The 16621-nt window shown below is 56.1% G+C and overlaps 1 protein-coding gene and 1 long non-coding RNA gene across 2 annotated transcripts in view; both read right to left on the bottom strand.

Annotated features, from left to right (window-relative positions):
• DNAH2 (dynein axonemal heavy chain 2) overlaps positions 1 to 11070 on the bottom strand; it is a 94295-nt gene extending 83225 nt beyond the window's left edge. The window contains 4 exon segments of the mRNA XM_045487332.1: positions 863 to 1033; positions 2747 to 2805; positions 9168 to 9335; positions 10867 to 11070. Of these exon segments, the coding sequence (XP_045343288.1) occupies positions 863 to 1033; positions 2747 to 2805; positions 9168 to 9321 (384 nt within the window). The 5' untranslated portion in view covers positions 9322 to 9335; positions 10867 to 11070.
• Positions 11071 to 15094: 4024 nt separating this feature from the next.
• On the bottom strand, positions 15095 to 16014 carry LOC123602978. Its single transcript, XR_006714655.1, has 2 exons — positions 15841 to 16014; positions 15095 to 15426 (listed from the first exon to the last, which is right to left on the bottom strand). It is a non-coding gene; the product is annotated as an uncharacterized LOC123602978 (long non-coding RNA).
• Positions 16015 to 16621: the final 607 nt, after the last annotated feature.

Raw genomic sequence — 16621 nt, 5'->3', positions numbered from 1 at the left:
CTGACGCCAACGTACAGGAAAAAGCCGCAAGCTATTTTTGCTTTTGTTTGATCTGGAACATTTCCCAAATTGTGTCACTGCACACGGCCGTGTTCACCTCCATTATCGTTATCGTTTTGTGTACGTGCTGCCAATAAAAGCAAAGCAAAGGCCTTTCTCTTTTCCAACACTTTATTTCAAAGGCTTCGAACATATAGAAAAGTTACAAGAGGTTTACAACAATGACCTATATACCCACTGCCCAGATTCCACCACTAACGTTCTACTCTACCCGTCTTTTAACCGTCTCCCTACCCGTGGCTTACCCCTCGCCCGTGTGTCTTCCACACGGTTGAAAGCGTTCTCTCTCTAATCCACGAAAGGCTGTGCTAGTTCCCTCCAGGAAGGAGGCCAAATTCTCCAGCATAAACACAAGGCCCTCCGCGAAGTGACCCCAGCCCGCCTTTTCAGGATCGCCTCCCACAGCTCTTTTCTTTGCACATAAAGCGTTCTCTGCCGACACAGCTCTCACCCAGACGCGATGAAATCGGACTTACCTTTCTTTTCCAGCTCGAATGTCACCTCTGTCGCCAGGCCTTGCCAGCATCCCACTGGCCGTACTGTCCCCATAAAGTTCCTATTAAGCTCTGCCCGTGCACCCTAACACATCGTGAACAGTTTCTATACGTCTGTCTCCCCCACCAGACCACGAGATCACCGAAAGCAAAACCCTGCCTCATGCCTCTGTATTCCACCGTCAAGCGGACCCACCACGAGGCTCAACACACCTTGGGCACAGGGGGTAAGACTCAGATGATGGAGGGACGCAAACCCTCAGCTCCCTGGCCGACCACCTCGGGGTCCGGGAGAGCCGAGCACCCACCTGCACAGGCATGCCCAGCTCCAGCGTCAGCCCCACACAGGGGTCGATGAAGATGGTGAGGACGGGTTCCGAAGGGTCCCGGGCAAAGCGTTCCAGGACGGCATCGTGCTCCGCTGTCCATTCTGCACCCGCCAGTCCCGTCAGCACGGCTCGGGACAGGAAAAGGGGCTTCTACGGGAGGGGAGCAGAGGGCCGAAGCAGGTACAGCTGGCAGGAGGAGTCCTTTCCCCCATTCACAAGCGCACATGGGGACATAGGACACGAGGCGAGAAGCCTGACGGCCCAGGATGGTGAAGGGAAGGCTGCAGATAAGCTGAATGACGGGTTTCAAGCTTCTGAAGAAAGCGGACAGTGAGATTCCCCTGCTTCAACGAGTGAAACTAGAACGGACCACAGAGGAAAATGGGGGACACGATCTTCCCAAGATATCTCCTTTATGCCTGCGGTTGCAAAGACACCTCGCCCAGCAATCCTCGACCTCGGAGTAAAACTCAATCAAGGGACCCTGTAGGACATGAGCCTAAAGCAGGCAATCGGGCTCCAAGATGACGAGCCGGAAAAAGGAGAAGGGTGCAGCCTGCCCGGGACACTGAACGGGAGACGTCAAGGCAAAGCCAACTGGCAGGGGCGCCTGGGAAGCTCAGTCGGTTAAGTGTCTGACTCTTGATTTCGGCTCAGTTCACCATCTTATGGTTTGTGGGTTCGAGCCCCAAGTCAGGCTCCACCCTGTCTCTGTCTCTCCCTTTTTCTCTGCCCCTCCTGTGAGTGCATTCTCTGTCTCTCTCTCTCTTTCAAAGTAAATAAACTTAAAAAAAAAAAAAAAAAGCAAACTAGCATTAGCAGAGAGGGAGAACGAAGGGGAAAAGACAAGACTGGGGAACACCAAAGAACGCACGAGTTAGACGGCAAAAAAATTCTAAGTGGTGACTAGAAAAAAAAAAGTCTGGAGAACTCCTCTAAATAATTAAAGGAACCGGAAGACATGAGGACAAACGCGAGGAGTCACCCTGTCCTTCTCCCAGTGCTCCTGGAAGATGAGAAGGAATCTCCTTCACCTGAAGTTTCCAAGTTGAGAAAACTTCATGCTCTAAAATGTCTCCCATGTAGAGCCAAGGGTGGACCAACGAGGAAAACGCAACCACCCCAGGAAATAAACGGACGCAAACGGACGTGTCGTGTCGCAAAAAGAGAAACTGAAAATATGAAAAAACCGTTCAGTGTCACTTGAAATCAAAGAAGTACAAATAAAAATAGCACGGATAGAGCACACAGTGCTCGGCTGCTAACACCCGGGCCCGGAGAGTTCTTGTTCCTGGCACGAAGCCACAGGGAGCACAGCTGGGCCTTACGCGGTGAGCCTGTCCCGGTTTGATTCAAGGCGGGGGAGACAAGGGGCGGGGCGCCTGGGTGGCTCAGTCGGTTGAGCATCTGACGTCAGCTCAGGTCACGATCTCATAGTTCACGAGTTCAAGCCCCGCGTCGGGCTCTGTGCTGACAGCTCGGAGCCTGAAGCCTGCTTCGGAACCTGTGTCTCCCTCGCTCTCTCCCACCCTCTGTCCCTCTCTCTCTGATAAACAAACACTGAAAAATAAAAATTAAAGACACTTGAAAAATGAACAAACAAAAAAAGGCGGGGACACAAGGAAGGGAAAGTGAAGAGCCCTGTCCCTCGCGCAAAGCCCTGTCCCTCTGGAGGGGTGCGGGGCACGGAGAACTTTCTCGTGACCCAGAGAGGTGGATCTGTGGGAAGCAGGCTCCCAGTGGAGAGGGAGTAGACGCCAGCGACAGACTGGAGAGAACTCCTCGTCCTCCATTTTACAGCTAACCCTCGGACCGACTGGCTCCCGGGGAGGAAGGGTTGGCTCAGGGAAATCCCTAACTTACCACATCCGCCTCAGGCTCTGGCAATTCTTTCTGTGCCTCGGGCTCCTCCGATGTTGGCTCTGGGAAGAACAAAAATTCAAAAATGAGGGCGTTCCATGGGCGCCTGGGTGGCTCAGTTGGTTAAGCGGCCGACGTCAGCTCAGGTCATGATCTCACATCCGTGAGTTCGAGCCCCGCGTCGGGCTCTGTGCTGACAGCTCAGAGCCTGGAGCCTGTTTCAGATTCTGTGTCTCCCTCTTTCTCTGCCCCTCCCCTATGCACGCTCTGTCTCTCTCTCTCTCTCAAAAATAAACAAACATTAAAAATCGGAGGTGGGGGGCGCCTGGGTGGCGCAGTCGGTTAAGCGTCCGACTTCAACCAGGTCACGATCTCGCGGTCCGGGAGTTCGAGCCCCGCGTCGGGCTCTGGGCTGACGGCTCAGAGCCTGGAGCCTGTTTCCGATTCTGTGTCTCCCTCTCTCTCTGCCCCTCCCCCGTTCATGCTCTGTCTCTCTCTGTCCCAAAAATAAATAAACGTTGAAAAAAAAAAAATTTTTTTTTTAATCGGAGGTGGGGTGCCGGGGCAGCTCAGTCTGTTGAGCGTCTGTCCAACTCTGCTTTTGGCTCAGGTCATGATCTCATGGTTCATGACATCGAGCCCCCCATCAGGCTCTGCACTTACAGTATGGAGCCTGCTTGGGATTCTCTCTCTCTCCCTCTCTGCCTTCCCCCACTCACATGAGCACACGCGTGCACACACGCGCGCTCTCTCAAAAATAAATAAACATTAAAAGAAAAAAGGGAACGGAGGTCAGGTACAACGCTACATCATGGACAAAGCTCAGAAACATGATGTTGGGAGTAAGAAGCCGGTCACAAAATACCGACCATATACCGTATGGATCCATTTACGTGAAATGTGGACAGCAGGCAAATCCATACAGACAGAAAGTGGGTTAGCGGTTATCAGGATCTGTGGGGCAAGGGGAAGGGGGAGCGGCTGCTAAAAGACTAGGGTCTGGGGGCGCCTGGGTAGCACAGGTAGTTAAGTGTCTGACTCTTGGTTTCGGCTCAGGTCTCACAGTCTGTGAGTTCAAGCCCCGCATCGGGTTCCACACTGACACTGCGGAGACTGCTTGGGATTCTCTCTCTCCCTCTCTCCCTGCCCCTCCCTGCTTACTCTGTCTCTCAAAATAAATACACTTCAAAAAAATTTTTTAATTAAAAATAAAAAACTAGGATCTGATGCAATTAGAAGTAAAGATATAGGGTGAGCTGATGCCAATCTTTCAAGGTGCTTCAAGTAGCTTTCTCGGGGCTGGGGGGAGGGGAACAGGATGCAAATGCTCTAAAATTAGATAGTGGTAATGGTTGAAAGAGTTTTGTGAATATACCCAAAATCACTGAATTGCGCCTCAAAGGGATGAACTTTGGGGCACCTGGGTGGCTCAGTAGGTTAAGGGTCTAAGTTCGGCTCGGGTCATGATCTCATGGCTTATGAGTTCAAGCCCCACGTTGGGCTCTGTGCTGACACCTCAGAGCCTGTAAGTTGCTTCGGATTCCGTCTCTGTCTCTCTCTGCTCTCCCCCACTCGTGCTCTGTCTCTCTCTCAAAAGTAAATAACAAGACATTAAAAAAAATTAGGAGCACCTGCATGGCTCAGTCGCTTAAGCATCCGACTTTGGCTCAGGTCATAATCTCATAGCTCATGGGTTTGAGTCCTGTGTCGGGCTTTGTGCTGACAGCTCAGAGCCTGGAGCCTGCTTCCGATTCTGTGTCTCCCTCTCTCACTGCCCGTCCCCCACTCACCCTCTGTCTCTCTGTCTCTCTCTCTCTCAAAAATAAACAAACATTTAGGGAAAAAAATTTAAAGGGATGAATTTTATAGTAAGTATAGTATAGTAAGTATCCCAATTTTCTTTTAAAAAGCTGACAGGGGGGCACCTGGGTGGCTCAGTCGGTTAAGTGTCCGACTTCGGCTCAGGTCACGATCTCACAGTTTATGAGTTCGAGCCCCACGTCGGGATCTGTGCTGACAGCTCAGAGCCTGGAGCCTGCTTTGAATTCTGTCTCCCTCTCTCCCTGCCCTTTCCCTCCTTGCTCATGCTCTGTGTCTGTCTCTCAATAATAAATAAGTGTTAAAAAAATCTTTTTTAATTAATAAAGAAAGAAAAAGCTGACAAGGGCAGGAGTAGAGGAGTGGAGGGAGGCAGGGGAATGAAGGCCAAGCAGTACTAAGATTATTCTAGGCCTTCAGTTTCTGGCCTTCCATTGCTCTTCCCACATGCAGAAGCTGGGGCCCACGGAAACTGGCCCAGCTCAGTTGGCGCACTCATTTCTGCTGCACCCACTCTGGACGCCAAGAATACCCAGGAGGGTGTGTTTCTACCTCCTGATCTGCTGCTCACACAAGAGACGGATAAAGCCGGTGAGTTTCCCACCTGCCATGGGCCGAAAGGAAGAAGAAGCAAATGAGACAGAGCCAAAAGACTTTGGGGAACAGGACACTCCGACTTCAGAAAGGAATCCCAAGAGGGGAGACTGAGGCACAGAAGCCAAGAAAGAAAATCATGAAAAAGATGGGACAGACGGTTCCAGGAGCTTGGCGGTGGTGAGACGGGTAACCAAGAAATCTAATGCCCTTTGAGAAAACTGAAGGCATTCAAGATGCCAGATGGAACCAAGGCCAAGGGGAGGAAGACTGAGGCAACCTCAAGGGTAAGTTGGGGGTGGGGGGCGCCTGGTGGCTCAGTCAGTTAAGCATCTGGCTCTTGATTTCGGCTCAGGTCATGATCTCACGGGTTTGTAGGATTGAGCCCCACATAGAGCTCTGTTTTGACAGCAGGGAGCCTGCTTGGGATTCTCTCTCTGCCTCTCACCTGCTCATGATTGCACGCATGCACTCTCCAAGTAGAGGAATAAACTCAAAAAAGAAAAAAAAAAACATTGCTTGAAGAGTATATCGGTTTTGTCTCCTACAACACAATTTATATATATAAAATCCGAGTCATGAGATATGATACCGGTATATGATGTTCATGGCTACGTGCAGTAAAAATGTAACTAGCAAGCTTGAGGGGGCGCCTGGGTGGCTCGGTCAGTTAAGTGGCTTGACTTCCGTTCAGGTCATGATCTTGCGGACCGGGAGCTCGAGCCCCGCGTCGGGCTCTGTGCTGACAGCTCGGAGCCTGGAGCCCGCTTCGGATTCTGTCTCCTTCTCTCTGTCTCTCTCTCTCAAAAATAAACAAACATTAAAAAAATTTTGATTTTTTTAAAAAGCAAGCTTGGGGCGCCTGGGTGGCTCGGTCGGTTAAGCGTCTGACTTCGGCTCAGGTCATGATCTCACGGTCCGTGAGTTCGAGCCCCGCGTCGGGCTCTGTGCTGCCAGCTCAGAGCCTGGAGCCTGCTTCAGATCCTGTGTCTCCCTCTCTCTCTGCCCCTCCCCTGTTCATGCTCTGTCTCTCTCTGTCTCAAAAATAAATAAACGTTAAAAAAAAAAAAAAAAAGCAAGCTTGAGGATGATAAACACCAACTCAGGATAACGGTGGCATCTGGAGAAAGAGAGAAGAGCAGGGGGAGATGTGGCAAATGGAAGGACTCACTGCCACAATGTAGTCGTCATTGGGTGATGGGTACATGGGGGTCCATTCTGTTATTCCCTATACTTTTCCTGACTTGCCTGAAATACAGGTCTATAGTCTCTTATCCAAAACCTTGGGGTCGCATAGGCTTCAGAAGGTACAATTGTCAACGGAGTATGACACACGATCCCCCTCCCCCCCACCGCCTCCGGCAGACTCTCGACCAACACACCACAATCTAACTCTTAAAGTCAGTAGCACCGCAGGAAAACATTCGAAAATACACACTAAGTGCTTACATTGACTGTAAGTACTCTCGTGCCAGTTTGGTTTATATATTACCACCAAATAAGTTTGGATGCCAAACTCTGTGGGAAAAAAACTGGTTAGCCCTTAAAGTTTTTTTTTTTTTTTTTTTTTTTTTAATTACAAATATGGGGGAGCCCAGGTGGCTCAGTCGGTTAAGCGTCCAATTTCAGCCCAGGTCACGATCTCACTGTTCCCAGGTTTGAGCCCCTTGTCGGGCTCTGTACTGACAGCTCAGAGCCTGGAGCCTGCTTCAGATTCTGTGTCGGATTCTGTGTCTCCCTATCTCTCCGCTACTCCCCCACTCATGCTCTGTCTCTCTCAAAAATAAACACTAAAAAAATTTTAACGTAAAAAAATTAAACACATACGTACATACATAATTAAAATTACAATATGGGGGCAGCTGGGTGGCTCAGTCGGTTAAGCACCCAACTCTTGATTTTGGCTCAGATCTCGATCTCACAGATGCGGGATGGAGTCCCGCGTCAGGAAGAGTCCCAATTGAGTACTTGCTCGGCTCGGAGCCTGCTTGGGATTCTCTCTCTCCCTCTCTCTCTCTCTCTCTGCCCCTTCCTTGGTTGCACACACACGCACAACTACTCTCTCAAAATAAACAAATGAACAAATAAAACTACAAATACAGGATTATAAATCTGTCCTCCTTTTCTTAATGGGAATTGAGGAACGCCTAAGGAAGCAAACGTTGCCAACAGAGACCTCCAAAGGGTGTTTGCCCACTTACCCACTTTTACCAATGTGTGTTTTAGGCCCTTTATCCCTGCATCTGCCATAACAAAACAGCGCGGGGGGGCGCTTGGGTGGCTCAGTCGGTTAGGCATCCGACTTCGGCTCAGGTCATGATTTCGCGGTCCGTGAGTTTGAGCCCCACGTCCAGCTCTGTGCTGACAGTTCAGAGCCTGGAGCCTGTTTCAGATTCTGTGTCTCCCTCTCTCTCTGACCCTCCCCCCATTCATGCTCTGTCTCTGTGTCAAAAATAAACATTAGAAAAAAAAAAAGCACAGACTGGGTGGCTTCTAAACAGCAGAAACTTCTCTCTCCCATTTCTGAAGGCTGCAAGTCCTAAACCAGGATGCAGCATGGTCACCGAGACCCTTCCTCTGGATCACAGACTTCTCACCGCGTCCTCACGTGGAGGACTGAGGCAAGGGATCTCTCTGGAACCACCTTCCCAAGGCACTTATCCCATCCATGATGGCCCCACCCTCCATGATGCTCCCACCCTCCTGATCTCATCAGAGCACCTCCCAAAGCCCCTACCCACTAATCACATCACATCGGGCGTTAAGATTTCAACGTATGAATTGGGGGAGGGAGGGGGACAAAACATTCAGACCATGGCCGGCCCCTCTGTCTCCAGCAGGGACAGACCTCAATCCCCTCCCCAGCTCCAAAGAGTACAGGGATCACTGTGGGTGTCAGGGATGCTGTGGAGGTCCCCATCGCCTCTGAACCTCTGCTGGGTCAGCTGGAAAGCTCCCCACCAAACGACAAAAAGGCTTAGAGCTAAGGGAGTCATAGATTCTTTGTATTGGATGGTCAAGGCTTTCACTGAGAATCTCCTTCCCTTCTCACACTGGAGGAGTCTCCAGGTTGAACCTCACTGTGCCTCCTGCTACCTCTGCATCCCTGGTCCAGGCGCCCAGCCTCCAGGAGCTAGTTCCATTTTTCATGCTTCTGGGAGAACTCAGAACAAAACATTTTGCTGGTCTCTAACCTCTGGATCCTAGGTATCCTGTGGACCCTGGACCTCTCTCCCACAGCCATGCTTAACCACTGTTAATATGAAACGAGGATTCTATTTCTGTCCCTCTTGACAGGCTGGCTGCAGTGGGAAAATGTGGGGGCTATACTTAGTTCACAGTCCTATCTACACCGGCCAGAGCTCCAAGGCACGGCCCAGCGACAGCAACCGCTACCAAAAAAACCTTCCAACCCACAGGAGAGGTGTCCCTGAGATCAAAGCCGCAGGAGGCAGCCTCTTTAAACTCTCTGCTCCCTCAATCTAGACATGGGGCTTCTTTTTGTGTGTGTGGCCCTGAACCTGACCCTCCTGAGTCTACCAAGGGCTCCGCCAAAATGAAGGCAGAGACGCAAGAGCCTTGAACAGATGGGAGAAAGCAGCGCTCAGGCTGAGGATTCAAAGGGCCGCGAAGCAGGCTGAGTCTCCATGGTGATGGGCTTAATGGAAGAAAAACATTATTTGTTTTGCCACCCAGGGTGAAGATGGGAAAAAGGAAGAGATCAAACCCTTGCCGGTGTGGTCGGAGCAACCTGGAACACTGGAAGTGAGGAGGAAGAGGCTACGAGGAAGAAAGGACCGGCTAGTGAGCTCCAGGGTCACTGGGTGGTTGGGGGTTGGGGGGGGGGGGGTACTGTGAGGAGGGAAAGAACAGGACAAGGCTGGCCAGGAGGAAAACACAGAGACAGGAGCCCAGCATCAGGCCTGACACTCCACTCAACCCCCCCACAGCCCTCAGACCCTCTTTGAAGACACACATTCTGCCTCCGAGCTCCTCCCCAGCGTATACCCACCAAGCTCCTCCTTGAAGGAATCGGACTCCGGCTGGGGAGGCAGGGCGGCGTCCCCAGGCTTCGAGGCCAGGGTGGCCTCGGAGGCTCTTTGGCGGGCACCACGGCTGGCGCTTCCCTGGCCGCTCAGTCTCTGCTTCTCTTCTTTGCTGGACATGACGTGGGCAACACCTGCGGACACACGGGCAGCTGGGGGTCCGCAACCGGATCCACGCCTCCCAGCCCGTCCCCCCTCCGCACACGTGGTCCCTTTTGAATTCACAAACTGAGACCCCCCTCCCCATATCATACTCATATCTGGGGATACCTCACCCTGCTCCATCAACCACCCAGGCGTGGTCACACACACCTTCAGCCACTTTACCCCCCAGGGCCATGGGTGGAGAGAAGGCCCGGGGAGGGGAAGGCTGTCCCCCCATCCCTTGTCATGATATCAAGTCACCCAAGCAAACCAAGATGATTCTCCTCCAACCCTCCTTTCCTCCTGAGATACCCCAAGCAAGGCGGGGGGACATGGAAAATTCTCCTCCTACCCACGCTAAAATGTGCCACCCCCTTAAACAAAGAAACGCGGTATTTGCGGGTCGCCTGGGTGGTTCAGTGGGTTAAGCATCCAACTCAGGTCATGCTCTCCCCGTGAGCGAGTTCAAGCCCTGAGTCGGGCTCTGTGCTGACAGCAAGGAGCCTGCTTGAGATTCTCGGTCTCCCTCTCTCTCTCTGCCCCTCCCTTGCTCACGTGCTGTCTCTCAAAACATATAAAGAAAAAGAGAAACAGTATTTGCAACACATCTCTTTAGGTTTTCATTGCTGGGGGGGGGGGGTAGAAACTCCGTTTTGTGGGTGCTGAAAAGATCTCTTCGCATAGTTGCCTGAGGAACCCTGAACTAGGCCACAGTGAAGCCCAACCCCATTTGACTTCTAAGGCCGAGAACAGACTGGCAGAAGGAAAGAGAAAAGTCACCCGACACGGAATTTCCAATTGTGTGTGGGGGGGAAGAAAATGGGGCAGGAGGAAGGCCTCTCGGGCGGAAGCAGGGGCGTTCGAGGCGGGCTTGCAGCGGCCCAGGGGCACTGTGTGATTGGCCGGGCCTTCCGGCTCCAGCCCGACAGCCACCTGTGGCTGCCACAGGCATTGATCACAGGTTATGAGTTCCAGACTTGAAGGATGCGTGCTTTGCTCCAAGGAGAAGCGTTCTGTTAGGCCAACGCATCGATAAAACCAACCGCAGCCCAGCCAGGGGCCTCCAGAGAAGCGGCCTGCGGCTGGAGCCTCCCCGGGGGAAGGTGGGGGCGTCCGCGGGCGAGGCCGGGAGCACCCTCCCCAGGGGCTCACCCCCAAATCCTCCAGGGCGGACCCCAGGAGGGGCCGCTCCAGCAGCCTGAGGGCTCGCGCCGTCACTCAGGAAGGACGCAGGGGACCAGCCGCCAGGTCCTCAAAGTGGCTGCCTGTCGTCGACAAACCTGCCCTTGCAGGGGCTTCCTCACCCCACGGTCACAACTGCCCCTCCCCCCCCCCCCCCCCCCCCCGCTGCTCCGTCTCAACCCCAGCCGCCCCTTCTTCTCCCCTCCCCCACAACTGCCCTTTCTCCACCCCCCCTGCCCCCTTCTCCCCGGACACGGCCGCCCTCCCCTCCCCCACAGCTGCCCCTTCTCCCCGAAGCTTCCCCCGTCTCCCCTCCTCCTCTTCGCCCCCGACACACACCTCACTACGCCGACCCCGTCCTCCCTAGGCCGACGGACCGGCCACTCCGTCTGGGAAGTTGCCCCGAGAGGCCCGCTCCCGCCCGCGCCTGCACGCGTCGCCAAGGCAACCACGGGCAGGGACGGGTGAGCGGCCCGGGCGCGTGCCCGCGAGCCCGGCGTCCTCGGCGCAGGCGCAGGGCAGCTCCGCTCCGCCGCGCGGCAGCCCGCCCCGGCCCGCGTGCGCCCCGCGGGGAGCGGGGGCCAGAGGGCCCGGCGAGCCGGCGAGAGCCACCGTGGCCGGCAGGCCGGAGGAGGCGGGGTTCGGCCCGAGGACAGTCTGGAAGGGCCGAGGCTGAGGCCGCGAGCCACCCTCCCGCGGGACGGCGAAAGCGCCGGCGGAGCCCCCGCACCGACCCCGCGCCCCGGTCTGCGGGCGCGCTCCCGAGCGCGTCCAGCAGGTGGCGCCCGGCGTCCCGCCTGCGGGGCTCGTGGACGCTCTAGAAGGCGCTCCAGGATTTCGAGGCAGCCGCGGCTGCAGCTGGGTCCGGGGGAAAAACCGGGGCTGGAGCACCCCTGCCCTCCCGCTGGTTTCCCTCGTCTGAGCTCGGACTGGGGTCTCGGAGCGCCTGGCGGCGCGGGGCGGGGGAGGGGAGGGAAGAACGGAACTGGAGTCTTTGGAACCTGAGGATCGGCTCTGGGAAGCGTCGCCCGTTTTGGGGGGAACGGGAGGCGGGGACTCCCTGGGGAAGGTGACCGGGCCGGGGAGGGGCTCGGCTTTCCGTGAGAACAAAGGCTGAGTCCTGGGGAAGCCAGAGGAGAGGGGTGTGTGCCATGGGGGGGCAGACCTCAGCCGGTGCTAGGGGGCGCTGCGGGCCGGGGCGGCGGAGGGGGCGCCTGCAAGCCCGGGCCGTACCTGCGGCGCCAGAAGCTGGAAGGAGGCCTCGGAGATCTAGGGGGGGAGGCTGAGTCAGGGGAATGGGTAGGCACCCTCCCTGCTTCCATCAATAGTGCCTAATTAAGACAAAGCCAGCAGCGAGCCCACTGATTACATTTCCATGAGGAGCTAAATTGATGACATTTTCTTTGCCGGATGCGGAGGGGGGAGAAGCTGGGACCTCAGTTCCCCCTTTTTCTGGTTGCCGTTCACACCTGACAGATCTCGTTTCTGCCCGTCCACCGTTACAAGGCCGTCTCGGGTACTCCTGAAGGGCCCTTGGGTTAATCCACACCTATCCTAATCTCTGCGCCCCACCTATCCTAATCTCCAGCATTGGTAGCCCCTGGCCTGGGCACTCCCCACCCCTGCTATCCTGGAGGTAGGTTCGTGGGCTCTGCTGGCCCCCTGCCTGGGCCGGAGTTCCGGGCTGAAAGCAAGGATTGAAGTAGTGAGGGGTCCTGCCACACCCCTAGCCAGCTGCGCAGCGAGTAGGGCTAAGTGGGTGATAGATCCCCTAACCAAAGAGGCAGCGGGTGGCAGAGAGAGGTGGCATGATTGGCCAGATCCCCCAGGGAAAAGTCCCCAAGGAGTGAAGATTTGAGGGGAGGCATTGGGTGGGGAGTCTTCTAGGCAGGGCTCCTGGCTCCCCGGGGGAAAAGAATGCAGTGTAGACCCCGTTTCTTTTCTGCCTGCCCCCCCCCCCAACCTTGGCTGTACCTAGGGATCCCAGCCCCCTCCATTATGCTAAATAGGTAATCAAACATCTCGCTTTGCTAATTACTGCTCAATCCGATTAAACGCTGCCGAAAGCTCATCAACAGAGGTGGAGGCAGGGGGGAGGGATGAAGGGGAGCCAACCACAGCTGTGAGGGGGGTCTTGTCCCTGGGGGAATGAAGGGGACAGCTGAGACACACGGCCAGGGGACCGAGACTCAATACCTCCCAAAGGAGAGGGACTGGAGGGTTGTGCCCGCAAGCCCCTTACTCTTGCCACACCCCCCAGCCTCAGCCAGGCCTTCCCCTCCCCCCAGACCTTCATTACCCTCAGAACCCAGGCATCCGGCCATTCCCACAGCTACACACACCCCTGTCCCAGATTTAATAAGTTCTGTTCTCTCACTGTCAATATTTGATGTCTCAGAGCCATCTCCACGGAGAGAGGGGGACTCTTCACTTGCTTCCCCCCTACCTTGGCCGTCCTTTGCCCACCCCAGTCTCTTTGTGCCCCCAACCTTCTCTAACTAGCTGACTTAATGAAATGATATTAAAGTCTTAAGCAACTCCAAAAGAATGGTTGTTATGGTGAAAAGAGCGGGCAGGACGCCTGGGTCCCCGAGGGGAGCAAGGGCTGAGGAGGGGGAGAGAGCCCCAGGCTAAGGTCTAGAGGCCTCAGTCCCCAGTGGGGAGCAGCAGATTTGGGGTGAGCTGGGGGCCGGACCTCTGGATCTTGGCGGGAAGTAGGGAATGGGGGGCTGGGAGAAGGTGGGAAGCAAGGACATTCAGGGAGTCAGGGTCCCGGCCTGTTGTCCGGAGCATCCGTCAGGGATGGAGAGGCCAGCGTGGGGGGACCGGGCCTCTGTGCCAGCAGCCTCCTGCTGACTGTGCCCTGGGCCGGTCCCGTGAGAACCAGAGTAGATTTCTCTCCAGCCCTGACTCATCCCTCTTCCCCCCTTGTCCCCCAGCAGACCCCCACAGGTGATTTGTAGCTGATGCCCTCACAATGGTAGGGGCCAGGAGAGAGTCGTTCCGGGACACGAAGGGCTGAGAGCTTCCAGAAGAGGAGAGAACAGAGGCCAAGAGATGGGGAGCCAGGCGCCACCCCCACCTCCCCCCACCCATCCCCATCTCACTCCCCTGGGGACCCTGGCCCAGCCCCAGTCCCCTTGGGGTGGTGGGAATACTAGGACATTTGGCTGGGGCTGATTGATGAGGGAGGAGGCAGCCACCAGGGCACCAAGGAGGTTGCTGTTTGCTGAGCTCACAGATTCCTCCCCACTCACCAGCTGCCGCCCCCCAAGGCTGCTCAGTCTCACCGCCAGCACTGGGGCTGCAGGGAGCTGATGCCTGGGCTTCTGAGGGCAACCGGGGGAAGAGGGGGAACCAGGGCCCCAGATGCTTCAATCCACCGCGGGAGTCGGGGGGTTCCTCAGACCCGGTGCCCTCAGAACTCGTTTCAGGACCCCACCTTCCCTGCCACCTTTCTGACCTCTCTCCTCCTCCTGCCCGGTCTTCGCTCCTCTTCAGACTCCCCCCCACCCCCCTCCACTCTCTGAGTGTATCCCAGCCCGCCACATTTCTCCCAGCCTGATCTTGAAACTTTCCCGGGAGGCGGGGGGGGGGCGGGGGGGGGGGGGTGCGCCCTATGTTCCTGATTCCCCATATAGCCCCTTAGGAAACTCCATTTTTCTTTCTAACTGAAATCCCACTTACGATGTCAACCATTCCCCATCAGAAATTCCCACCGCAGCTCTTTCCTGAAAACCCCCACCATAAACCACACACACACACACACACACACACACACACACACACCTCAACCTAATTTACATACTGCAGAGTGTGAGCCCCCAGCCAGGACAGGCTCTGCTGTTTGGGACAGGGGTGGGGGCAGCTTCCCAATCCATGGTCTCCAGCCTCTCAGTCCCTTTAATTCCTCCCTGCCTGCCTGCTCTAGACCCTTTACGAGCAGCGGTCCCCCAGCCCCCGCAAAAGCTCAGAGCATCATCCTTGCCCGCCCAGCGCTTAAACTCCACTGGAGGAAAACACACCACACGCCCAAGAAACAAAAGGGGGGGGGGGGCATACCGAATTAGACCAGCTTCCTGCGTGTGGATTCTAGACCCTACGTGACTTGCTCCCCGCCAGGCTGAGGCTGGGGAAGGACAGGACACATCTGGAACATCCACAGGGCTGTGGATGTTCCCAAACATGTCCCAAGTTCACCTCTACCCTTTGCATTTGCTGTTCCCTCCGCCGGGGCGTGCCCTTCCCCCACCTCGCTCAAGGTCTGACTCAAAGGTCACCTCTTCAGAGGGACCTTCCTGACCTCCTAAAGCATCTTCCCTGCGAATCTCTATCCTCTTCGTGCTGCTACTCCGTTTTGTTTACACCGCTTGTCACTGCCCGGAGATGTTACTGTGTTGTTCCCCACCAGGATGCGGACTTTGTGAAAGCAGGGACCTTATTTAATCTATAGTCTCAGTGCCCGAGACGGTGCCTGGGACCAAATAGACACTTTACGTGATGCTGAGTGGATAAGTGAATGAAAAAAACAAAAAACAAAACCAAACCAAAAAACAGAAAACGAACGTCTTCCCTCCCCTCTCCTGGCTTTATTGTGGTTATCGCCCGGGGAGCGCGTTTGCGTACTTGTGCCCGGAAAGAGGACAGGACGGCATGTGTCGTTCCGTGTGGAAGTCACCAGTGCTTTCAAATCGCTCGGAAGACGCACAAGCCGCCACGCGTGGGGCAGGCGGCAGGTCTCGTGTTGTTAACGGGCGTGCGTGCAGGGGGGAGTCCGCGGATGCCAGAGTGGCGAGGGGGTGTACTTCAGGGGGTGGTGCCGAACGTGCTGCTCCTCTCCCCAGCTGTGCATCTGTCCCCAGGTGTCTTCCTGTCTCTCAGCACGTTATGATGTCTTGGCTGCTTGGGCGAGGTGTTCGTCACAGAGTATTTCTCCCCACTTCTCTTTCCTCCACCTGTGTCTCTAGATGTGTGTGTGTATGTGTGTGTGTGTGTGTGCGTGCGCGTGTGTGTGTGTGTGTGGTGCGGGGGGGGGGGGCCCTCCCTCGGCTCCCTTGCCCCCCTCACACACACAGCCCTGCCCCGGTCTGGGACCCCTCCCTTTCACACTGGGCCCTGTTGCTGGGCTCTGGGTTGCCATGGTGACGGTTGCCAAGTCCCTGAGGCTGATAGCCAGCGATGGGGCTGTCGGCTCCATCCACGCGGGAGGCTGAGGGGGGCTTCCCATTGTGTGGAGAAGGGGATGTTGCCATGACCACCAACCCCCACTAAGGGGCAGGGACCAGCCTTTCCACCCCCCTCGAGCCTCCCCACCTCGGGCTTCTCCAGTGCGGGGCTCAGAAGACAGGAGTGAATTCCAGACAGTCCAGCACCTGGCCTCAGTTCTCGACTCCCCTCCCAGAGCACCTGCGCCTCTCAGGACCCAGGCATCCTGCTCAAACAGGAGGAGGGGCAGGGGTCCCGTTGGACAGAGCCGGGCAGGAGGACCCCTTGACCTCCAGGCAGATGGGAGACAGCGGGAGGGCACCTAAAGTCAGGGGAGGGGCGGGCGGGGCAGAGGTTGTGACCCCTGCTGACCGGCTCCAGCCATGCTCCTGACAGGCTGCTTTTGTGGTCGGAGAATGGGGCTGAGTCTAGGGGGCTGGGCACCAGGGGTTTTGGGGGGAGAAGAGCCTGGGTGATGGGTACGCAGGGAGCCGGGGGGGGGGGGGGAGGCGGGCAGCGTGACGCCCGGGTCCCTGCGTCTTGTGGGTACTCCCACAGCGCTTCTCCCCACACTGGTCCCCAACGGCAAAACTCCCCAAGTCACAGGTGCCTTGGGCAGGGAGGGTAGGCGGGGAGACCCGAACCTGCGAACGTGCTTGGTCCACTTTGTCTCTGACCGCCACTTGCCTCGTCTCTGGTGCTTTGGTTTAGCAACAGACACGCGTGAACGCATGTCCACGCGCATCCCCATCGGATGTATCGGCAATCTCTCCCTCCCCTGCCTCGGCCCTCTCACCCAGCCCATTACCCCTTCCCCAAGTACTGCCCACCTCCCCCCTCCGACCCAGCTGTCTCCCTACCCTTCCCCTTGGCTTCATGAGATCCAGCT

Source organism: Leopardus geoffroyi, chromosome E1 (genome assembly GCF_018350155.1).
Source record: "Leopardus geoffroyi isolate Oge1 chromosome E1, O.geoffroyi_Oge1_pat1.0, whole genome shotgun sequence".
Classification (NCBI taxonomy): Eukaryota; Metazoa; Chordata; class Mammalia; order Carnivora; family Felidae; genus Leopardus; species Leopardus geoffroyi.
The sequence above is the reverse complement of the archived record's forward strand: the minus strand, read 5'-3'. Positions and strand labels throughout refer to the sequence as shown.